General features: G+C 40.9%; 1 protein-coding gene across 4 annotated transcripts; it reads right to left on the bottom strand.

Moving 5' to 3' along the window:
• Window positions 1–593: 593 nt before the first annotated feature.
• Window positions 594–20668, bottom strand: DCSTAMP (dendrocyte expressed seven transmembrane protein). 4 transcript variants are annotated; one of them, XM_080580694.1, is made up of 6 exons: window positions 20407–20668; window positions 15904–15953; window positions 14995–15088; window positions 7684–8746; window positions 2639–2959; window positions 594–1967 (listed from the first exon to the last, which is right to left on the bottom strand). In XM_080580694.1, the coding sequence occupies exons 4-6, from the start codon at window positions 8707–8709 to the stop codon at window positions 1884–1886; spliced, it is 1431 nt and encodes a 476-aa protein (XP_080436820.1). In that variant the 5' UTR covers window positions 8710–8746; window positions 14995–15088; window positions 15904–15953; window positions 20407–20668; the 3' UTR covers window positions 594–1883. The 4 variants fall into 4 exon arrangements, with proteins under 4 accessions (XP_080436820.1, XP_080436818.1, XP_080436817.1 ...); XM_080580692.1 differs by having other exon boundaries at window positions 14995–20668; XM_080580691.1 differs by lacking the exons at window positions 14995–15088; window positions 15904–15953; window positions 20407–20668 and adding an exon at window positions 14241–14979.
• Window positions 20669–25229: the final 4561 nt, after the last annotated feature.

The raw sequence follows: 25229 nt of genomic DNA, 5'->3' as shown, positions 1-25229 counted from the left end.
TACGGTCACAGAGTCAGAGAGTGGCTGAGGCTGGCAACCACCTCTGGGGATCATACACTCCAGCCCCACCACTCTGAGTTGCTTAGGGCCATTCCAGTTGTGTTCTGACTATCTCCAAGGATGGAGATTCCATAAGCTTTCTGGATATGTTGTCCAGTGTTTGACCACTCTGAAAGTAAAATTATTTTTATTATGCTTAGGTGATGGCCCAGTCATCTTCCTCACCATTATATTTGGAAATAGCTTCCAGGGGAAGCGGCTCCAACACATTCCCAGGGGATGAGGTGAGGCTGAACAACCAGTTATTTCACAGATCCTCCTCCTTGCCCTTCTTGAAGACTTGCTTTCTTCCAGTACTTCTTGCAGATCACCACAACTTTTCAAAGATAACTGAGAGTGACCTCACAATGACACCAGCCAGCTCCCTCAACACCCATGGGTGCATCCTAGCAGGTCCTATGGACTTAAGCGTGTCCAGTTCATTTAAGTGCTCTCTCACCTGGTCATCTTCCACTGACAGTGAGTCTTTCTTGCTCCAGACTTTGTGTTTTTCAGTTTTTCATGCAGAAAATAATTTCTGACACTTGCTGCTAGAAAGTTTTAAAGTCTTTATTCATTCGGACAATAGAAGTGTCTATCAATGGCTGTCTTGGCACCACACATTTATTACAGAGGAACAGAGTTTGCTAATCTTATGCAACCTAAAGAAGGAAGTTGACAGTGGCTGAAAATCAAGAATACTCTGTATCTTGGGGGGAGTTTTAGTTTTACATTAAAACTCTGGTACTGTTTCAGTAAACTATTCCTATGCCTTTATGATTTTCCATTTTTATGCTATATGAAGGTTACATCAACAAGGTTAGTTTAAAGGACAAAGGACTTAGTATTGGCTCAGTTTTGTTTCTCTGAAATCAATGGTGCCTTTAGCACCATTATTAAGCCAGTTTTTGTCACTTCTGCAAACTCCTTCAGACTGCAAGATTCAAAGCATTGCTCATCTCTGCTTGCATGTCCTTACACCTCAAAACAAGTTTGTTTGCACCCACTGCACCTGATTCCTTTATATTCTCACCCTTATGAGCTTTCTTGCTTCTGCCCATGCCACATTGCCTCTCTCATTATGATCAAAGATATGGGACAATCTGCACTAGTGCTACAGTCTACCAGCATGTGAAAGCTGGAGACTAAGACCAAGTGCGGAAGTCAGAGGGGGAGACTAGGGTTAGAAACTTCTGAGAGAAAAATAGGAAAAATTAAATGGGGGAGCTGAGGCAGGGGGGAGAGTTCAGCTGAGGTAGGAGACTGACAGGGCATAGATCATTGGCCTTGTAGAAGGGACAGCCACAGTGTCTGGAACAAGTGTATAAAGCCAGGGATGGGAAAGAAGCATATAAGTCCACTAGGTGAAGTTCTTGGCCAGCCCAAAAGCAAGTGGACAGCCTCTGTTTTGTCTTCCATTTTCAGTGTCTGGCAAGTGTGAAGACAAACCTGCTGCTTCCATCGTGTTCTCTGTTAGCTCAAACAAGAGGTTTGTTCTGTAGGCCTAAAAGTTCCAAGCTCAATTCCTTCCAAGCTTCCAATTCCTTCTGCACAAAAACACAAACCCTCCACGGCTATCTAAAGAACCAGACAATGCAGATCCCAAGCTGAAAAATGACTATTAATGCAACCCAGAGCTCTCTGTGGTGGAGAGCACACTATCTCCTGTGGCTTCTTTTCCAAAGTTTTCCAAAACACTGCTGACCATTAGCCTGTGATCCTATTTTTATGCTTTAAGATTGAAATACTTCAGGAAAATACTTTCAAGAATGATGGATGCAATGCACAGGAACCTGTGGAGCTCCAGCATCTCAGCTTTTATCGAAAGATTCACTTTGTCTCTTTCACACCACATTGTCATGTACCACAGTCCTTTCTTTCTTCCTCACAGCCTCTCTTGCCTTGAGTATTGGAAACCAAAAGTTGACCTGAAAAGATGGAAGTACAATGCTAAGACATAGTATTACTGAGTTAGAGATCACCCAGACACTAGCATCCTGTACAGTCAGTATTGAAATCTATTAAAAACAAATAAAAGAAAAAATATGTATGTGTCTGCAGGTGTTTGCCTGAATTTACCATAAATACATGATTGTGTATTTATATTTCCATTACTGCATATGTACATATATGTACGGGGTGAATGTTTTTGCAGGCAAAATATTATATATTACCTTCCATTTAGCTAAATAACAGCAACATTCTCAACATTAAGGGGCTTCTCACAAATGCCTTGCATTTCCTGACCAGACTGTAGGAATACTTTTTGTGCTGGAGGTGCTTATCATACATTCATGAAAACCAAGTTTCTCCTCTGGAGAGCTCTAAGTCTGAGGAGTATTTTCTTGCCAGCACATGGCCATTTGGGTGCATCCATTTTGTGTCTGATACATGTGTTGAAGGGCAGAAACAAACAACCATGTGATATAAGCTTACAGATAGGCAAGCCGTCTCCGGCCTCTGGCCTCTGCAGGCAAGCACTGGGGAAAGTCTATTAGCACGTAATTGAAGTTAAGAAGTGTTTAAGTACTTCCTGGATATGAATCTGGCTATAATACTGAGTGAGGGAGACTTTTTTTCCCTCATGCTGATGGCTTACCGTTCTAGCAAACGCATTCTTCGCAGTTTTCTGTTGTAGCTTTGCTCTTTTCTTGAGTAATTTTGCATGCAAATAATGTATCCGTTTTATCTCAGCATCAGGATAGAACGAAGTTGACACAAGTATTTTAAATTGGGTCAGAAGGCCAGAGAATAACCCAGAAAATATTAAGAAGAAGATGATGATTCCAAGCTGGATCCATGTCGTGGAAAGATAGAGCTCTGGTTGAGGGATGCAGTTGTGCTTAAACAAGGAGATCTTGAAAGGATCGTTCTTTACAATAAACTCTCTCACCCCAATGATGAAGTTGTTCTCATTCCTCTGCACAAGAAAAGGTAAAAAAGAGAGTTGATTATAGAACAGGTTCCCTCCTTTTTTCATATTTCTCCTATTGGATATTCAGATTTCCAAAGGACCATTAATTGCTTAGTACATCCATTGTCTATGAAGGACTGCTCATAACAATATATTAGCTATTTTTAAAATGTTTCAGACTGCATTCTCACCATTTTTCTTGGCACATTGTTTGGACTGTTAAGAACTTACCTTCTTAGTGAATCCAGCAGAAAAAAAAAAAAAAAAAAGAAGCTTATCTGGTTGTAGTGGCTTAATATTTTGTGGTTTTTATTTTGTATTTTTGTATTTTATATTAATATTTGAGCAACCTGGTCTAGTGGAAAGTGTCCCTGCCCATGGCAGGGGGTTGGAACTAGATCTTTAAGGTTTCTTCCAACTCAAACCATTCTGTGATTCTACGGTTCTGTGAATACATTCCCACTCATGAATCTGCTCAGATCCTCTGTTAGAGGGTCATTCCTTCTTCCTTTGCTCCTTCTGAGTAAAACAGCAGCATAGAGCATGTTCATTCCTTTGGTTGTGGCTCAGTGTTTGATCAGCAGTCCTTCTACATCCACCTACATAGGTGCTCTGACTACAAGGTTATCACATAAAGCCACCTCTCATGCGCTATTAGGTGCCTTTGCTCAGAACAGCTGATGTCTTGCACTGCTTATAGAGTGAAATGCTGAATGAGAGGGACTAAATATTGCTGCTGGGACCAGTATTTCATACTGGCAGGTGGCTTTCTGCCCAGTGAGTAGGAACCCTGAGTCATCCAGCCCTCTTCTCTGACCATATCTGGGGGATACATAGCTCTTCCCTGTGGCTTCTCTAACCGCCTCACAGAGGCCATGTACTTTTATTAGGAAATTGTTAGATAAACCAGGACCCAAAAATATGCCGCCCATGTGTTTCTGGTGGAAAAGTAAGGGGAAATAGGCCATGTCCTTTTCCAATCTATCTCATTCCTTTGCATTCCTTAACTAAACCAATGTATAAGCAAAGAAAAACTGCATTAGGAACTCAATATGAAGCAGAGTACAAATACGTGCAGATCTTAACTCTTCATAACTATAATAAATATCTCAGGACACTGCTGAGTCTGTCCTGCTCACCCAGGCAGCTTTTTAGGCTCTTCCTCTGAGATCAGTAACCCTGAGGCTTGTTATAACAAATCTGTGAAGATTAAATTTTATTTTTCCATGTGACTAGCTTTCAATGGGGAACTAGAAACTATCTGATGATGGCATAATTTTCTGGGTTTGGAGACAGTCAAGCAGTTCTCCACATGAGTGAACACTGCACATAAAGCAAATTCATGGTACAGAACTCATGAATCAGCCCGGCAGGGTCAGGATCCAACCCTACAGCAATGAGTGGTAGGACTCAGTTCCTTCTTAGCCCTGACTGGGATCACACTCAAGGCTTTTCATGATAATGGACTGTCCTCCAGGTAAGGACAGAAACACAGGCAAAAACACATACAGAATACATAGAAGATAGCTGAGGCTACAGTAAGCTGCTTAAGGCTCTATTCAGTTGGTTTGAATACCTCCAGGGATGGAGACTACAACCTCTCTCAATCTGGTCAAGTGTCTGATCACCTGTACAATAAAAAGCTTTATTCTTACTTTGAAATGGAATTTCCTTTAATTTGTGCACATTGCTTCTTGTTCTTTCACTGGGCACCACTGAGAAAAGCCTAGCTCCCTCTTCTTTACACTCGAACTCCATTAAGTATTTACACACATGGATAAGTTGCTCCTGAGCCTCCCCTTCTGCAGGCTGAGCAGACCCAGCTCTCTTGGCCTGTCCTCGTATCACAGATGCTCCAGTCCTTTAATCATCTTCATGACTCTTAAATCACTCCAGTATATGCATGTTTCTCTTGTACTGGGGAGCCCAGCACTGTTCACAGCACTCCAGAAGGGTCTTACCAGGGCTGAGCTGAGGTAAAGGACCACCTCCCTCAACCTGATGGCAGCACTCTGTAATGCAGAACAGGATAGCCCTTTCTTTGCCACAGGGGCACATTATGAGCTTGTGGTCAACTTGGTGCCCACTAGGACACCCAGGGACGTTTTCTGCAAAGCTACTTCCCAGCCAGTCGGCCCTCAGTATGTATTAGTGCATGGGGTTGTTCCTTCACCAAGGAATACAAGACATGGCATTTGCCTTTGCTGAATTTTGTGAGGTCCATGTTGGCCCATTTTTCTAGCCTTTCCAGAAGTGGCAGCAGAGCCATTCCTCAGAGTTTAATATTATCTGCAGATATCTGTGACTACGCTTTGTCCCACCATTAAGGTCATTAATGAAGAGGTTTAACAGTATAGGTCCCAGTATCATCCTCTGGGGAACACCACTGGTGACTTTGTACCATTAACTGGAAACTTGAGCCCAGAAGTTCAGCCAGTTTTCAGTCCACCTGACTCACTATCCACTTATCTACAGCATGCTTCATCAGTTTTTCAGTGAGGGTGTTGTGAAAGACAGTGTTGAAAACATTACTAAATGCATAATACGCTGTTCTTTGCTGCTCCAGACTTCCCTCTGGTCTCAGAGGCCTGGGACTGGTGAAGGTCCTCCCACTAAAGGCAGAGCTGAGGAAGGCATTGAGTACCTTGGCCTTTCTCATGCCCTTTGTTACCAGGATCCCTACTGCACTTAGCGGTGGGACCACATTTCCCCTACGCTTTCTTTCACTGCTGGTAGACCCATAAATCCTTCATGCTGCCCTTCACCTGCCTTACCTCTTTCAGCTTCAGGTGAGCTTTGGCTTTCCTGACCCCATCCCTGCACACTCAGACAGTGTCTCTGTATTACGCTTGGGTCCCCTGCCCCTGTTTCCACATTCTCTATGCTTCTCTTATGCATTAGAGTTTTGTCAGGAGCTTGATTACCTGCTTGTCAGGATGGACCTTTCTTGAGCTTGGAGGAGGTGAATTTTGAATATCAATGAGCTCTCCTGGACCCTTCTTCTCTCAAGGAACATATCCCAGGAGATCAGGCCCATTTCCCACATCTGGTTTGGAGTTGCTAGAGCACAGCTGCTGTGTAGCAGCAGGGTTTGTGTGAAGGGTAAAGCCCCCTTGGCATGCATAGCAATCTGCCCTTACAATATATCTCACATTAGACTGACTGAGGAAGTGATGTGAGCTTTTCTGCTTTGCATGGTCATCTGACCTCTTCAGGTTGGGTCTGACCTACACATGCTGATCAAAGAGGTACAGTCAATCCAATGGTTTTGCACCTACTTTCTTTAAAGTCTGGGTATCAATTAGAAGATGGCAATCTCTGCCCTTTAGGAAGCAAGTGTTTTTCCACTGTCACAACCTGGGAACTTTTGTCTTATGTCTGCCATACAGATTCTGAATTTCTCCACTATTTGTTAATGTAAAATTGTTCAATAATTTAAATTTTATCCCATGGGAATGTTTGATATTTTGATATGTCATAAAAATATCAATGTCTGAGTTATGCCAGAATCTGGCCAAAGACCTGACTTCATTTCAGCTCATTTCAGCAGGTCACATTTGCCTGAAGTGCTCTCATGTCTTGAGCTTCCTTCTGCTTCATGGTTCAGTCCCAGCCAGATGAACACACCAGGACAAATAGTCTGCCACAACACAGAAAGCAAAGCCTGGAACGGTTTAGCTGTGTGTCATAGAAAAAGTGGTCTGTGTGAGGAAGCCAGCTCAGAGACACAAAATATCACATATGTAAAAGTGAGGAAGAGACTCTCTCTGCCAATGGCCTGTTCTGCTAACTTGTAATTTTGAGCAATGCCCTTATTTCATTGAGAACCTTAGGAATCTTACTTTCTGGATCTGCTTTTGGCAGATGAATTTTGGGGGGATGGGGAGAAATGAGAATAAATCCTTGTTATTATGAGGTCTAAGAGGAGGTAGTAGAATGTTACGTAAGAAAAGATTGATAGAATAAAAATATATATCACATTGTATTATGTATATGCCTTTGGGACATGCTTTAAACCTGAACTTCCAAGCTCTCAAAGGGGGCAGCTTTCCTGTGCCCACACAGCACCACACACGTCACCCACTCTAGTGCTGGAATTTCCTGCTGGAGGTATTTAGAGCTGGACCAGACAAGATCCTGAGCAATCTGATCTGACTCTGAGGCTGGCCCTGTTTTGAGCAGGAGGTTGGTCTACATGGCCTCCAGATGTCCCTTCCAACCTAATTATGGTTCTCTGTGCCACTGCTGTTCCTGCTAGAAAAATCTTCAGATTCGGCAATACGTTATTTTGTGCGTATGCAACCATGCCTTCTGAAATGATGATCTCTTCACATCGCTCAGCTAAGGAAAGGCAGGCATCTCTTACATCGGTGCTACAGTGGTATTTTGACTTTGAAAATGGTACTTCAAAAATATCTGCATTGCAAGCTTCCAATTTTATGTTTCTGGTCTTCTCCACACATATATAAATATTAAATCCATTCTTCCCATATTAACCATTCTCTAGAAATATGATGACACTTTCAAGAGTGCAGAGACTTGTCTGGTTGTATACAATATACATATCTATAAAGGCAATGGCTCTTTTTGAAACAATTTATGAATTACAGTGTCATGGAAGAAATGACAGTTCTTTGGCTCTGCTTTTGCTTCTGCAGCTGCTGAAAACGAAGGAGAAATTTTCAACACTAAGCTAAACTGAGAAATACAAAGTACTGATAAGTACTTACTTGCTGAAAGAGGCTGAGCTCAATCTCCAGATCTGGTAATTCTTGGAGATGTTTATTCACAGAAATAATTAGCCAATAAAACAAATAATCTACTGCAGCAAACAGAAGCCAGATGCAAAGATGAACAATTACAGGGAGAAAAAAATACTGCATGTGTTTTCTCTCCTTCCTTGTGAGGCAGAAAGATGGAATTATCACATAATCTTTTCTTTCTTTTTTGCTAAGTGGCAGAAGGCCTGGTCTTTGCTGTTGCTTTTGAAGCTCATCAAATGCAATGAACTGTTTTGTGATATAAGTATTCTTAAACTTGACACCATGAGAGCCCACAAATTTTTTGATAAAAAGGGCAGTTCCAAAAGAAACTAGAAAAATCCCTACTATAGGCAATACTTTCTGGCCTATATAGGGCAATATAGTCAGCATAAAAGATATCTGGTTAGCAACTCTTTGGATTTCTTGTTTTGTGTCATTTAGCTCTTGTTTCAATGCATCATCTGAAATTGAATAAGATGGTGTAAACTCATGATTTAGCAACAGTATATCTTTAGGCAGTTCAGTGGAACGCTTGGCCTCCTCATAAATCCATTTTATTGCCTCAACATAATATTTTATCAAGTCAAATTGCTCAAACTCTAAATGGCAGGTTATACTGTCTGCCAGAACCTTCAGGTTGTGAAAAATATTTTGGATATTGCCAGCCACCACGACACCCGTACCAGCAGTAATAAGGGCGTTTCTTCCTTCTCGCAGCCCACAGGAGAGAAGGAACAGGGCGCTGAAGCAGCGCAGGTGCTTGAAACAGCAGAGCGCGACAGAAAGTGAGATCCAGATGAGGCCAGAAATCAGTAAGGGACCCAGAGGCTGGTGAGCCAGGGAGAAGCGGATGCCAAGGAAGAAGAGAAGGCTTGAAAGGAAGCCAACTGCAGAGCAAACAGCAAAAAGCTGCATCAGATACTTCCAGCCTGGCTTCCTTTCTGATACAAAAACTCTCCAGACATTCTGGGCTGTTGAGACAAGTGCTCGCATCTCCTTCTGGTAGTGCCTGACACTGTAGTGGCTGAAACTGGAAAGAAAGGAAAACAAAAATATTGTTAGTTACAGGGTGACTCTATAGACAATAACATGCATTTAACTGACTGACTGCTTCAAGTTACAAAAAATGCAGGTCTGACACGTGGGGGCTGAGCTGCCCCGCGTGAGTCCCAAATCTTAGTCCTCAGTGTCATGTATATAAATACATAAGAGATGATTATAAAAGTTATTCTATCTTTTCAAAGTGTTTTTGTCGTTTTAGGTTACCTAGCCTACCTCAGCCCTCAGTGCTTCCCCTCAGATGCTTGCTTTGCTTTACAGCAGCACCGGACAGGCAGAAAGGGGAGCGTGGAAACTCCCCATAGGAGTCTCCCCATAAAACCCCATGCAGGGCAGTGTGGCTTGAACCTTTGGGGAGCAGCAAAATGGGGGGAGCAGCATATGAACGCTGCCCAGGGACAGGGAATGAAGGTCTCCTTCGTCTGGAGGTAGGTCAGTACAGAGGGAAAAAAGTGTCTCAGAGGCATCATTCCTTCATTGGGTCTCTCCTGGGATAGCACAGCTACGAATTGACCCATATACATGGTTAACTCTAATTGCTCGTTCTTGTCACTTTTTTCCTTGCCTACCAGCATGCCCATACTGGAAATTAATTCAGTTTGATTGGAGACAGTATTTGCCCCATGCTCGCATCTTTCCTTCTTCTTTTACAATATATTTATAGGGCAATTTTTCTTTCCAAAGAAGCTAGAGTAATTTGTATGCATATTAGCCTTTTAACATACTAGAACAAATAAAATACTAATTAAATAAAATAAACTATTGCAATTTTGCCCTGTAATAAGGAACAGTTGTCTTCGCAAATACATCCTGAAGATATTACTTTGTCTTTTGTTTAGCTTGAACACAGCAGGTAGCCAGGAACTAAACTATTATTTAATACACATACTGTGTTTTCCTGGCATTTGACTTCATGAATTGTGCTAGCATTCACTGTACCATTTCCCCCTTCCTCTCTTTATTGTTATTTATTTGTTTTGTTTTGTTGTTACTGTCAGATCTGCATGCGACGGGAGGGAAGAGTGACTGGACCAGGCAGATCCTCCTGAGTGCTGAGGGCCATCCTGGAAGATGCTGTGTGGGGGTTTTGGTGCTTAATAGCTTCTGCAGGGGTTGAAGGTGGGCAGCAGTAGAGTGGGCTCAGTCCCTGGCACTGCCACTGCTTGGGAAGGCTGAGGAAATTGCTTCCTTCCAGGGCTTTGGCTGTAAATAACAGCAATTAGCAGCTCCTTCACAGGAGACAAATTAGTTAATTAATGTCCACAAAGTACTCAGGCAGCTGTAGGTAGAAGTCACCACGTCTTTGGGAAAGTGGTGCAGGTAACGTGGTGAGGAGAGGTAGCACACAAGACACCGGACTACGACCTTGCAGGATCCTTAAACGCTGCCTGCTGCTGCAACTTCTTGTAGGTCAAAGGAAGGTAACCCTAGACAGTGAATAGACCTGGAGTTCTGTTCTTGATTTAACAGGTCTTAAAAATCAACTGCAAAAACCCTAGCATTTACATAACGTTATGCAAAGACTTCTGTGTGAGAAAATCACACATTTTGAGTTTTGTTTTGCAGCACTGATTTCACAGCTGTTCTCAAGCATAGTTTCTTCATGGTCTTGTGTGTTTGTATGTATGGTTATTGTTTATTCCTGTCAATGTTTATAAGCATATGGTAAATAGGCTGCAAATTGTGACGGAGTTTGGCATGACTGCTTCTAAGAACTGACAAAAACGAGTCGAGAACAAAGCTGCAGAATTAACAAAAGCCATACTGGTCGACCAGGAAGCTGGAGACTTGCAAAAGATGGATAGAATTTGAAAATATTCAAAAAACCTCCTTTAGTAGACAGATTTAGTGCTGTTACATGCTTGCATAGGGGATGACTGCACTACTCAGCAAACACGTGGCAGGTTTGTCCCTAACCTGCCTGAACCCAAAGTTTTAATGCAGACAAAGCATCATAAGGAGCCACTGATTTTTGGAGCTAGATGCTCAGGTGCCTCTGCATGATCACTGAAGGCTGGAAATTTTCCTGACCCCTGCAGAGCCAATTCCTGAGCTCAGTAACTACAGGTTCAGAGTCCTGACTCTCAGCACACATCTCCTGGCTTTTCTGGTACCTCTGTTTCCCCCCTAAGACATCAGCAACAGAAGTAGATAGTAAGCACAGACGAACACAGCGGATGAAAACTGGAGGCCTAAAAAATTGTGGAGACCAAAAATTCTTGTATCAGCATGCACTTAAACAGCTGTGAGTGCTTTGGAAGGGGAAATAACATCCTGGCTCAGAGTTAGAAATAAAATCTTTTGCTCAGCTAAAGAGGCTAATTCAGTGCTTAAAGAAAGAATAAACTTTGAGAGCCTTCTGGAATGATTCCTTTTGAAAACATAACTCACAAAAGCTCTCCAGAAGCTGCTAGGTGTAGATACAAATTCCAGCAGGAGAGTGACAAGAAAAAAAAAATCCATTGCAGTCTGAAGCAAAGCATTTTTTCTTCTGTCCCGTAACATGTGGCAGCTGCTACCATTATTAATGTAGCATAAAGAAAGTACGAGTCTTGGAAAACAGTTTCTTGCTCTTAAGTGTCAGGGTCTTTCCACCATAGTTTCTTGTGATGTACACCACAGAGGGGAGCTGGAAACTCTTGAGCCCTAGCTCTGCCTTTGAATCTGATTTTTCTGTAGGGCCCATGGAAAACCTCTCCGAGCCTTAGTTTCCCTTTCTAGGAAATGCTTACTCAGATCTGGAAGCATGATGTTCATCTACCATATGGCATGCTGGCGGGAGTAATTATCAGAACAAATTCTTTCCAGCAAGGAGTTTGGTCCATACTTCTTAAGGCTTGTAACGTACTGAGATTAATGCAATATAATTAAGAGATGTTTTTTTCTAGTTTTATTTTAAAATTAAAGAGGGAAATTTTAAAGAGCTTTTAAGATCATACTTACTATATTTCAGATACAGACTACAGTTTTTAAGTAAGTAGAAGATAAGTGCATAGCATTGAGAGTCCCTAGAAAATGTATTTCCAGCTCACCCGTAAGCTTTTTGTTAGAGCTGTGTCATTTTCATACAGCACTTGTTCACATCATGTATGATTTGTTCCCCTGCCTGCTATGGATACTTCTCCATCACCATTGTCCAAGCAGTACGGCCATCTTCACTGCCAGTTTGGTTCTGCCCTAGCCCCTTGCACTGCCTATTGCTTGCTACAGTTACATAAGCAATCCTCATATTTGCAGGGAGTATTTCTGAAACTCTCTCTTCTGCTTGATTAGAGGTGATTACTGGATGTAAATCTCCAGTATATGGATTATCCACCAATGCAAACCCTTATCCAATTTTTAATATAATAGAAGAAGTGTCTTTCTCCTAAAAATGTATAGATGGGATTTAGTAATTTAAAGAAACAAAAATGGGATTTACTATTTTAAGATGGGATTTACTAAGATTGGATTTACTAATTAAAAAAAAAAAAAGAATGGGATTTATGAATTTATTAGCGTTCATGAAGCATCTTGGATGGTTGATACAAATTATAAGTGAAGGTAGACAGTAGGGATGCAGCTGATTTGGCAAAGCATGACAAACAGAGTCACATCTTTAAGCCTTCTTCCTATTTTGACACAGACCTGACTTGGACAAACCCTGGGGACCACAGGTCACATTGATTTAGGACTGATTACCCCATTTTTGCACCCTCACATGGAGTCTGCTGAACTTTTTGCTGGGCAGCCCATTACTTGAGCAGAGCTCAGGAGGAGCATGGACACATGGCAGGCCCTGTGCCCTGCACCGTGCACTGACCTTCATGAAAATTACAAGTCTGATCATGAACCCAAAGAGCCACTAGGTGAAATGGGAAACATATCCTGCTGATGGTAAAGCTTCAGCTACACGGTGATCTTTGCCTCATAAATCCGATTTGGATTTTATACAAGAATTAAGGAAGAGAAAGCACACAATAAGAATATAAAAACAAATATTTCCTTTTTTGGCTGTTTCAGCAGCCTGCTTTCCCAGCCTGGATCAGTTACATCGAAATGCAAGAGATTTACTTCCCTTTTTTAGATACATTGGAAAAATACAATGGTGAACTGCAGTTTAGTAAGAGACAAAAATACCAGAGGGAGACCCACATTATTTCTTTTGGTCAATGTAGGGCATTCAGCAAAGAAATAAAAGCCCAATCAAAAATCCGTCATCATTAAGGCAACTATCCCAGGGCTTTGTTAGACCCCTGTCATTGCTTGTGTTCACATTCTTTGCTTTTGACTGCAGAGGGAAGGAGAGTAAATGGTATAAAACACAATAAATGCATACAAGGACTAAAATATATATAATATATATAATATATATAATTATTATATATATTATATATATTATATATAATATATATTATATATAAAATATATAAAATATATAAAATAGAAAAATAGAAAATCAAAATACTAGACAACACAGCAACAGAAATACAATAATTTACATACATGCAAAAAACTACCACCACCATTAAAAACAACAAAATATAACAACCCAAGTAAAAATAATAACTGATCAAGGTCTCTTTTTTTCTTCTTTTAAATATTGTCTCAGGAAATTTCTGGACATCGCAAGATATTATCAAGTCTTTAGGATGCTACAAGTCAGTTAGATCTCATCTAATATCAGATATCTATACTGTAATGTCAACATCTTAGCTACCTGTCTTTACATCAAAGAGGAGGGAAGTGCAGCTTCCCAGGGGCATATTTCAGACCTATTTTAGAAGTTCATCCTTGCATGAGATTAATTGCATCCTATGAGAGCTTTTGCTCTATATTTACTATGAAAAGACTCTGGATTGCTCAGAGACACCTATTCAAAGTCGGGTGAGATGAACTTCCCTCTAAGTGTCTCCATTGTAGGCACAAGTACTCAGAACAGGACACAATGAACATGCCATGGGCACATGTAGAAACTGGCCAGCTATGGAAAGAACACAGAACAAGAAGCCACTTTTCTAATACTGCTGTGGATAGTGTTATGTTTTTAGGTTCTGATAGAACAGACCCACAGATGTCCTTCATTTAAAGTACCAGCAGGAGTGGGGGCACAGTTTCAGAAACTCAAATGGTAGTTTGCATATTGACAAAAACTACTCTGAAAAACATAGAAAATGCCACTGTTACGGAACATTACATTGCCCCTTCTCCTACATATAATATCTCTATACATAATTTTGGGAGAGCCTAGGGCTAGATTGTTTTAAGAGCGTTAGGAAAAGTCCAATCAGTAAGGTGATAACAAGTAACTTAAGGCAAGTTCCTCTACTTTAGAAGAGCTAACTCAGTCCAGGTTTAGTATCCACAGTTACTTGATATGAACCCTAAAGTGGGCAATACTGGTGGTAGGTGGATGGTTGGACTATGTGACCTTAGAGGTCTTTTCCAACCTTAATGATTCTATGATTCTATAAAGTGTTACTTACGGGCCTTCCTGTAAAGCGCATGGAGGATCTTCACAGTGCTGTGTCTCGCGATTTTGGTGAGGAAAAAAGATGGGCACTAATAAAAATTTCACATGAGTAATTTGTTTTCCATACCCTCCCTCAATGAGTCAGGCACGTCACAATTTTGAAATAATGGTGGTTTTGACAAGGATTCATGAGGAAGTAACTTATGCACAAGACCAAAATTGGTATTTAATTTGCAACTGCCAGTTTCTACCTTATTTTTTTTTTTTTTTTTTTTTCTGGCAGAGTAGTAGATATCAGCAAATGAGTTCTGGCCCCAGATTTCAGTGACTTAAATTTATGTTGAATAATGCCTTAGGTCTGGAACATCTAAGCTATTTTGGTGCTTCCCATTGAAACTAGTAGCAATTCAGTGCCCAAAGAACTTTGAAGTTCTAATCATTTTTACCCTACAAATGTTCATACTGATATCTGTATAAATATTTCTGTAGTCAATCTGTCAGAATCTGGCTCTTATAATGGTACCTGCCTTAAACATCCAACACAGATACTCAGATTATGTGAAGTCATATTAAAATATGACTTTTTTACATGTTTTTAGAATTGTATTTCAGTGTTTTTCAGTGAAGGATAGAATAGCACCAGATATTGACACGGCATTTGTATTTTCAAAATCATCTACAGGTATTCACTAATTCTTGTGACACCCCTAGTCCAGCAAGCACTTTTTGTATGTTTTAGGAAACACCTTGTTATTAATATTTATTACCTTTATCATGGAAGACCTTTGAGGGCTCGTCCTGAATAGGGATTGCCACTGTACAAATACACAACACAGGAAGTGTCCAGGTCACAGTCTAGGTCTGGCAGGAAAAAACAGCATGATGAGCAGTGGTCACAGCTTACGAGACACTTAGCAATTTCAGGGCTTAAATATATTTTTTTAAATAGATATCCCAAGGAGGATAGGAAAGCAGAACTTTGTCAACACCCACAGCATACCGAAAATACCTAGAACTTTATTTAACAAGAAATTCCAACTTAATTTTAGTCTGTGGGGATCAAATGACTGGTGGCTTAGTTATTGGTAGGAAAGAGAAAAAAGAAGCATAATGCTGATTGGGAAAGTTACTTTGGGACTGCTAGGAAGGACATGGTGTGCTTAAACAGATGTCATCAAGTTTGGGGTCATTTAGCATAAAAAATATTTGTAATTTTAAAAAATATAATCTTTATTAACCAAGAGTTTAATTCAAATATTTTCTTCTAGTTTGGGCTGCTTAACAGAATCACACCCCAGGTCTGCTCTGTTCCCAGCATGGAGCCTTTGTCACTAGAGAGTAACCCTTTCTTCTGTCTGGAGTGGCAGCATGGGTCATCTACATTAGGGATTGTGTCTACAGTGACAGTCAGGTGTAGATGTCCATCTGCATCCAGCTCCAGACTTGAGTCCCACTTTCAATGCCAGCACCTGTGACTTGGGGTGGGAATTAGCTGCAGAACGTCACTGATGGAAAAACATAAACCCTACTGTGGTGCTTTTGTACAGGTTTACCCAGGCCTTCCTGTAATGACGAACTGGATACAAGTGAGGCTGAGCATTTTGCAGCCCACTCTAAGATCTGTTTATTGGACATAGGTAGTTAAGTGCTACCTAAATACTATTTAATTCACCTACCTCTGGTTTTGGCTCTTGATTTTCTTGATCTTCTTCTTTGGCTCTTGATGCTATAGAAACAGCCAAAAAAGAGGTCACCACGAGCACTCTCATGAGCCATATCAGCCACATAAGACACACAAACTGTGTTACACTAACAACCGTGGCAAGACTATCCTGACCACTGGTATGGCTGGGGTCAATGGGAATGCTTGTGTAGCACAGTTATGTAAACAGCTTATACAAAGGAATCTGTGATAGCCTAAACAATGTTCTCCTCTGGGACATCAAAAAGCTATCAGCAGATGACAGTTATATAGCTATTTACAGTTCACCAGCTACCCAAAACATGCCTAGCTTTGTTTTTGGGCCCTCATGTATCTCACATCAGCCTGTCAATCATGCAATTGGCATGGAGTCTCAATGTCATAAATAGAGTGCCCCAACACCATCTCAGAGTAGCTCTTGTTCGCTGGCCCAGGGGTGCTGTCTGACAAAGGAGACATCTGGCGTTGTGATGGAGAACATGAGAGGTCAACAACTTTCCCAACTGTTTCTTATTGGTGGGTAAAAATAATTGTTAATGGTACTGTGCTTTGCCTATACAACAAGTGGGCTTTTCCCTTTTGCTCGTGCTTAAATTGCTCACATCCCACTCATGCTTGATTATACTGATAACCAATGTGTGTAGTTATAATAAAATCCATCAAAGTTGATCTGTGGTCTTCTGCCATCTTATTGTCTGATATCTAAAGAACCCTTGTCCTGTGACAACAGCCCAAATGACGGGATGGAGTGCACTCTCAGTAAGTTCATGGATGATATCAAAATATTATTACTTTAGCAGCTTCAAGATCCTAAAGAGCAGGTGTAATCAGTTTGTCTTCCAGGAGTTTATCTGCATAAAGGAGCACAGAGTAATTTAGGGACTTGATGTTGGCAGCTTAAATACCCTACAGCTTTTATAACTTGCATAAGCTGACATATGATCTCTTACTTTTGCAAGACAGTAGTTTCCCTGCAGAGAAATGATAAGCTCATTTATCAGATGTGGCAAATGAATTTACTTCTTGCTCATGGTACCGAGAGCAAAAATGGTGAGAACTGCTAATTTGTGACCAAACATGAAATGAGCTAAAGAAGTGGGAGAGATTTCATTATCATACTGAAACAGGAATACGATATACAGCAGAGACTTTGATAACTTCTGATTCATTCAGTAGCTAAATAATATCATATTTCTTAAAAATTTCTGGAAAATTTGTAAAAAAAATAAAATATTTAGCTTTAATCAAACCTTAGGCAACTTTAAATTTTACTTCAAGTGAACTATGGTTTTCAGCAGACACTACGGTTTTGTATGCCTATTTGTGTGTATCAGAGAGAAAGAAAGAAGATCCTTCTGGACACTCATCCTCTCCTCTTGAAACGGGTCATCAGGGCCATCTGATAAAGGAAGAGGACTAAGATTTACTTTAAAGGAAATCAAAGGCTGATATACATCGTTACATGGGCAACAACAGCAACATAAGCAGTAAGAGGATTCTTATCCACAATCTAGTAACCACCTATGATGCCATTCCAATAAAATTCTCCATAGACTCTCTCTTACAGACACTTTCAGAACTAACTTGCATTTACAGTATTACTGTTTATGTTTAAACTTCCAGATCCATTTTTGGAATAAAACATGCTGAATGTTTTTCTCAGAAATGTCATAGGTGGTAATGTCTATTGCAGAAATGCTACCTGCTTGACCTAAGGAATTCTAAATTGGTGAATGTCTCATGTACAATCTGATTTAAAAGATCCAGGGCCACATATCAGTCTCAGTTCTGACCTCAGTATATTTGTGAACTGTAGAATCCAGTCAGCAGCTACAGAAGTGCTGGTATGAACATTATCTATTTGCCCTTGGTTGAAATGGCTCGGCATGTAATTTTCCAAACAGCTGGTTTTCCAGCAGGTACTGATAACAGTGAAGTAGCAGGTCTCATTGGTTCACCGTATGACCAAGCTTTCCCTCCACAAAGAAGCCATACCCCTGCTATTTCAAGAGCAACTACTGAATGAGTTCAGAAAGCTGGTAGGCAGCAAGACAAAAATAGCATAACGCTTATAGCATCTAAATTATGCATAACTTAGGGATATAATTAGATATAATGGACCATCTATAACTTGAGAAACTTTCTGTTCATTATAGGAGGAATGAATGAAATGATCCTTTTAGCAGAGCATATCCTTCATAGCATTATATGAGAGAAAACTCTGTAAAGTGATCCAGGCAAAGGCATATTAAGTCTGTCATGATTTTGGCTGGGACAGAGTTAATTTTCATTGTAGAGGCTCATACAATGCTGGATTTTTGATGATAATAGTGGTGATAACATATTGATGATTTTAGTTGTTGCAGAGCAGTGCTTACACAGAGCCAAGGACTTTTCAGCTTCTCAAGGAGGCTGGGGGTACACCAGGAGCTGTGAGGGGATGCAGTGGGGACCCAGACTGACCAAAGAGATGTCCCATGCCATGTGGTGTCATGCTCAGCAATAAAAGCTGGGGTAAAGAAGAAGGAAGGGTGGACATTCAGAGTGATGGCATTTGTCTTCCTAAGAAACTGTTGTACATGATGAGCCCTGATTTCCTGAAAGTGCCTGAATACCTGCCTGCTGATGGGAAATAGTGAATGAATCCCTGGTTTTGCTTTGCTTCTGTGCGCGGATATTTCTTTAGCTGGTAAACTGTCTTTATCACAACCCTTACGTTCTTGCACTTTTACCATTCCAATTCTCTCTCCCATTCCACCTGGGAAGAGTAAGTGAGCAGCTATGTGGCATTTAGCTGCCTGCCAGGGCTAAACCACAACAAAGTCAGACAAAGTCTCCTTCTAGCCCAGCATCTTAGCCTTGACAGCAGCATGTAGCAGATGTTTATAGAATCACAAAATGCTGATTTTTGGCGCATCTGGATATGGTCTAGGTGACCCTGCTTCAGCAGGGTTGATGGACCAGACGACCTAGAGAGAACCCTTCCAACATAGTGTAATAGAATCATAGAATGGTTTGGGTTGGAAGGAACTTTAAAGATCATCTAGTTCCAACCCCTTTGCCATGGGTGGAGTTATCTTCCACTAGACCAGGTTGCTCAAAACCCCATCCAACCTGGCCTCAAACACTTCCAGAGATGGGGCTCTGGAAATTCTCCAGGCAACCTGGTCCAGTGCCTCACCACCCTCATAGTAAAGAATTTCTTCCTTATATGTAATCTAAATCTATGCTTTTTTAGTTTAAAACCATTACCCATCTTTCCTGTAGGCCCCCTTTAAAAACGGAAAGGCCGCTATAACATCTCACCGGAGCCTTCTCCAGGTTGAACAACCCCAACTCTCTCAGCCTGTCTACATAGGAGAGGTGCTTCAGACCATCTTTGTAGTCCTCCTCTGGACATGTTCTAACTGGTCCATGCCTTTCTTATGCTGGGGGCCCCAGAGCTGAACGCAGGGCTCCAGGTGGGGACTCAGAGCAGAGCAGAGGGGGATAATCACCTCCCTCGCCCTGCTGACCACACTGCTTTTGGTGCAGCCCAGAGTATGGTTGGCTTCCTAGGATGCAAGCACACATTGCCGGCTCATGTTGAGCTTCTCTCCAAGCAACACCCGCAGGTCCTTCTCCCCAGGGCTGCTCTAAATCCATTCTCCACACAGCCTGTATTTGTGCTTGGGATTGCCCCAGCCCAGGAGCAGGACCTTGCACTTGGCCTTGTTGAACCTCATGAGGCTCACACAGGCCCACCCCTCAAGCCTGTCCAGGTCCCTCTGGATGGCATCCCTTCCCTCCAGCATGTTGACCGCACCACACAGCGTGGTGTCATCAGCAAACTTGCTGAGGGTGCACTCAATCCATGTCCATGTCACTGACAAAGCTGTTAAATAACACTAGTCCCAATACATCAAGCCCTTTGGGATTCTGGAATTCTGTAACAATTGAGGTTCCTGTTGGTCAATTTGTTCTTCAGCCTCTGAGGCCCCTCTGAATGGCAGCACAACTATCTTATGTATCAGCCACTCCTTCCAATTTTGCATCATCTGCAAACTTGCTGAGGGCACTCTCTGTCCAGGTCATTAATGAGGATGTTACACAGAATTAGGCTGAGTATCCATCCCTGGAACACACCCCTAAATGACCTTTGTCCAGATGGATTTGTGCCACTGATCAAAACCATCTAAGGCTTGCATTTCTGTCAGCTTTCACTGTACTTCATTGTCCATTCATCTAACCCATTACTTAGTCAGCTTGTCCATGAGGATGCTATGGGAGACAGTGTTGAATGCCTTACTGATGTTCAAGCAAGCCATATCCACGGCTCCCCCCACATCTACCAAGCCAGTCACCTCATTGTAGAAGGGTGATGAGTTTGTCAAACATGATTTCATCTTTTTATATCCATGTCAAATACCCTTTGGAAATGTTTTTCATAATTGGTTGCTCCATTACCTTCCCATGGATCAAGGTGAGACTGACCAACCTGTAGTTCCTTGGATCCTCCTTCTTGCCTTCCTTGAAGAGTGGAGTGACATTTGCTTTCTTTCCTTCTTCAGAAACTTCTCCCAGTAACTACCTGGAATGCTGTCTGTCTTCTAGTTATACTGTTGTGCAATGAAATAAAACAGTTTATAAGCACCGTCTTCCCTCTTGGCTTTGGAAATTGTGCAGCACTTCATAATCCCTTTTGGACTCCAGGAGGAATAGAGGCTCCCACAGCACGGCTACAAGCAGTGGGAGCATGCAACAAAAACTTTTCTTCCATGACCAGCCAGTTATGGCATTGAGAAAAATTCAAAATAATCCAAATGTCAGCCAGGTCAGCCGCTTTTTACCAAAGAACTGGACCCAAGGATAGGGTGGCAGGAATTTTTGCATCAAGCTATATGTGAGAAAGGAAGTGGTTTGTGGGCATCCGGGTATGATATTTTCTTTATCCTTTATGATTTCAAGAGCAAGGAGTTGTGGACACATAGACTTTAAACTGAGTCCTGGAAGCGACTGGTGTCAGTGCTCCTAGCCTCTCCTACTCTTTCTCAACCTGTATGCTTCAACTAGGGACACCTCTCAGGTGTGGTGCCATCACTGATTTTGGGACACTTCCTTTACAGCAGAATACTTCAGTGACTCGCTCAAAGCACACCCTCATGTATCAGTACAGCTGTGAACCATGTTCTCTGGGACCAAGGTGGACACTTGCCAGCCAGCGGTGCCCACATCCAGTGGGTCACAAACCACAGCAACAGCTTCCATTGGGGCATCATTTCCTCTAGCTAGCAATAACTGCTGGGTCTGCCTGGATCCTGGACATCCCTGCTAATTTGTCAAATACTGACCACTGTAAAATAGTGGACAGTCTGCTAATTTCAATAATGGCACTGTAAAGGTTGCAGTTTCTTTCTTCCTCTTTGCTGCTGCAGTATGGATTCCTCTGCCTGCACAAAAAATAAATAAATAAATAAATAAAAATGTGAGAATGGTTTCAGAATTTCCCCATTTTTCTTCCTAATCCTTGCACAATGACTAGCAAAATTTAACTGCACATAAAAAGTATTTAAAATAGCATTGTTCAATATCCTACTGTTCTGGCAGTTCCTTAATGCATTTCAGCTGATAACGATGCTGTGATTAACACAGTTTTGATAACACAGTTTTTTATTTACTCTTTTAATGTGCAACCACAATGCATATTTCTTTGGGTTTTTCTTTAGAATGTTGAAGGTTACTTTCTTTTCTTGACATATCTGTGTGCTGCAAGAACAAAGTGAGTTCAGAGCTGAGAACACCGTGTCACATTTAAATCATTTACTATTCTTCTCTGCCTGCTTCTGCCTCAGGAAGACCAGCTAGCAACTAATAGTCCTTTCTTGTGGCTGGCTTCCAGAGTGCCAGGAAAGAAACAAAGATCAGCATTCATAAATATTTGTGCTCTTGGTTTTGAGTCATGGTTTTAATTACTGTTTCTGTTTTACCACTACAGCAGAAATTTAGATTAAAATAAGACAATTATATTTTATTTTCTAAATATCAGAGGAAATGAAATAATGACAGTGGATCATTACTCACAGTGAGCAGATCTGCACCAGATGAGCAGTATGTCTGGAGCCAGCCACACAACAGCCATGAGTAAATGGTTCTCAGGGCGAATCAGGATTACAGAAACTCACTTTTGATGGGCTCCAGTGAAAAGCTGGATCCAAATACTGCTGACCTTGGGTAAAGATTTTATTTGATTCTGGTAGCTGAAGTTAGTCTTTGTATGATACAAAGGTAAATTCTTGAGTCCTATGAAAAGAGTAACTTGGTGCTCACTATAAGGAAGTGTCCCTGTAGGTTTAGCTGGGGAAAAGGTAAAGGGAAGGTTCCTAACAGTCTAAAGGAAAGCAATAAGTTTTCAGCTTAATAAACAACATTAATTTCCACATAAGTGCTCCTGACTTGGTCCTAGGAAAATGAGATCTTGATAACTCCCAATGGAGTCATGACTGAGTGCCCAACAGATATCATGAAGTGACTGCCCTCAGCACAGATTTCTCACATCCTTCTTTTAATGAAAGGTAGAACTACCTCTCTTCTCTGCTGCAAGTACTTCACTTTGTTTATATTTCATAACCTGTTCTGTGTTGGACATGTCACTGCCAACAAATTATGCAGGCAGCTATAGCTGGTACCTCCAACTGCAAACAGAAGAGGCATTTTTAATGAAACATAAAATTCATCTCTAAAAAAGCACTGATAGGGTTTTCATAGTTATAATGAAGAGCTGCACAACCTAACTAGCTCTACTGGAAAAGAGGATGCAGCCTTTGTGAGATCCTGGGTTAAAGAGTCTATAATAACAACCTCATTGCGAGATAGCTACTTGCTGGCATCGTGGCTTCCTGTGGGATTCCTGCCCTTCACTCCTCAGCCTGAACTGTTGGGCAAATTCACGGCTGCATGCTTTGGGGCTGTATGCTTTGGGCATGCTTGGTGCCAGCATACACCATATTTTGGACTCATGTGAGTCCCAGGCCTCAATGCTTCTGGCCACCTCAGAGTTACTGGCACAACTGCACGTGTATTCTTGATTTAACCCATTTCAAAATGATGTTGCTTAGAAAAAGTATGTTATTAAAAGCCCTTAAAATAACCTGTGACACTTAGACACTGTTAGAGTAGCTAGAAATTGTACAATAGTTTATTCCAGAAAGTCTGAGAGGGGCAGTAATCTCTGCCAAGCCATAGTGATGGGGATGGGCTGGGAACAGCAAGGCAAGTTCCCAGCTCAGTGATGGGCTGAAGATACTGTGTAAACTCCTGCCTAGCTGATGGACAACCGGGGATACTCCCAAAGCACATTTTACAGGAATTTATTCCAAATCATTTTCATCAGCTTAAAATTAACACCAAGCTATCCATATATTGAAATTTTTCTGATTTTTCATTCCATTTTCTCCTTTGTGTTTTCCCTCTATTGTTTACTCAGTACCCTGTTATCTTCTTCACCAAAGCAAAAGATATTCCAAACAGCAGAACTGACTCTTAAATTACCCTAAGGAAATGAAAAACAAATAGGATACATCACAAAGAGGTTTTGCCCCAGACAGTAATGTAATGAGATACCAAGTTATCCCAAAGTTTTCTATAATATATGCTATTTCAGATAAATGAAGTTAACATTGTTCCAGTGAAGGCACCCTTACAGCAAAGACTGCCAAAGTGATAAAAGAAGAAGGTTATATGGGAAAAAGAGAAAAATGTAATAACAGCATTTGTTGGACCATATCTCACTAGGGAATCTGATACTTTACTAATAAATTCCTTACTGTATGCTATGAAAAGGATCAGTGAGATAAGGGAAGGAATAATGTACCCAAAGAACAGCAACTGGATAGCAATCTTTGCTTAGAATAATGTAAGTAGAATTTATAATGGATCTATCAAAGCATCTGGCAGCGTTGCTATAAAATAGGTCTGGCATTTACATCTTTAACCCTCAGTTACTTTGAAGGGGTTTATAACTTTGCTAACTTGGTTCAAACTTGTAATAAAATATTATTTTCCAGTCTTGGATGTTTGGGTTTTGTTAGTGACTAATAAGAAAGTTCCTTCTGATGAAAAAAAAACATAAAAATAAGGCAGCCTAAGGCTTACAAGACAATACTTGTCACTGTTCTTTCCAAAGTCTTTTCTTCTGTTGTCTAGTTCTGGCCAAAGACTGAATTCTCTGTCTGTTGTTTTCTGACTCTCACATGCTTTAGCTAAAGAATGGCTTCTTTAAATTAATATATATATATGTTATATGTATATGCAGTGGCTGGGGGAAGTGGCTGATGCAATAAAGTTAGTTCCTGTGCATAATGAGCGTGTGATAATAAAAGCAGTATGGAAATAGAGTTTTTTGACATGGAAGAATTGGTAAAACAAATGGGAAAGCACAGAATGAAACCCACAAAGCATTATAAAACAAATCTGAACACATCCAAGTTTGCAGAGTTATGGAAATAGGATTTCACTAGATATTACTTCGTATTGTTCTAAGTACCCGTATGACCTGTAACTTTACAGAACATGGTATCTTCCCAGACAACCACAGCCTATATCAACCACAAAAATATTAACATTCTAGCCATTAAACTACAGCAATTTCAGCTACTTAAAAGCAATGAATGTTTGAGTCCAAGCAACACAGGAACTGAGAATGTGCATAACTGCAGCTAATTAGGGCAAAAAGCTGCAGTTTAGTGCTACTGAATGGAAGTGGAAAGGGGTAGTGGTCCTTTTATTTTAGTAAGAAGGACTCACAAATGACAAAACCACTAAAATGATGTGCCTGATCCTGCCTCAGCAGGGCCATGGTTTGCAGGACATCCAAGGGCACAGAGAGGAGACAGATCGAACAGAGCTGTCCTGGAAAGGAGCTGCAGTAAGAAGGATGACAAAGTTAGATGGGAAAGATTCATATCAGGCTATTATACTCTATGTAATGGATTTTTATTTTTTTTTGTATTATTTTTGTTTTGTTTTGTTTTATTTTGTTTGTCTGACTGAAGTCAATTGAATTATTATTTAAGGAAATGAGCAAAGAGGGAAGGTACATGTTTTACCAATTGGAAGCTGCAGCTCATGACACTTCTGGTTAAAAAGAGGAAGATAACTCAAATATGTAGAACTTTAATGGTTGTTAGTAAATAATGTTTTAACACCAGTAAAAAGTGAGCTCTCAGTAATAAAAACTCAAAGGTAGGCTAGCAGCTTCTCTTCTGACCTACCCAGAGATTTGTGACCCCAGATTCCTTAGTAAAGTCAGAGGACTATCCATAT

The sequence above is a fragment of the Anser brachyrhynchus genome, assembly GCF_964034855.1.
Source record: "Anser brachyrhynchus genome assembly, chromosome: 2".
NCBI lineage: Eukaryota > Metazoa > Chordata > Aves > Anseriformes > Anatidae > Anser > Anser brachyrhynchus.
The sequence above is the reverse complement of the archived record's forward strand: the minus strand, read 5'-3'. Positions and strand labels throughout refer to the sequence as shown.

Bases quoted from the DNA above. Each gene is read 5' to 3' on its own strand.
- DCSTAMP (XM_080580692.1), bottom strand. From the start codon at position 8,709: ATGCGAGCACTTGTCTCAACAGCCCAGAATGTCTGGAGAGTTTTTGTA. The intron at 2,960-7,683 runs GTAAGTACTTAT...TTTCTTGTGCAG, and splicing joins AGCTCAGCCTCTTTCAGCAA to AGGAATGAGAACAACTTCAT. The intron at 1,968-2,638 runs GTAAGCCATCAG...CCATCTTTTCAG, and splicing joins AGAATGCGTTTGCTAGAACG to GTCAACTTTTGGTTTCCAAT.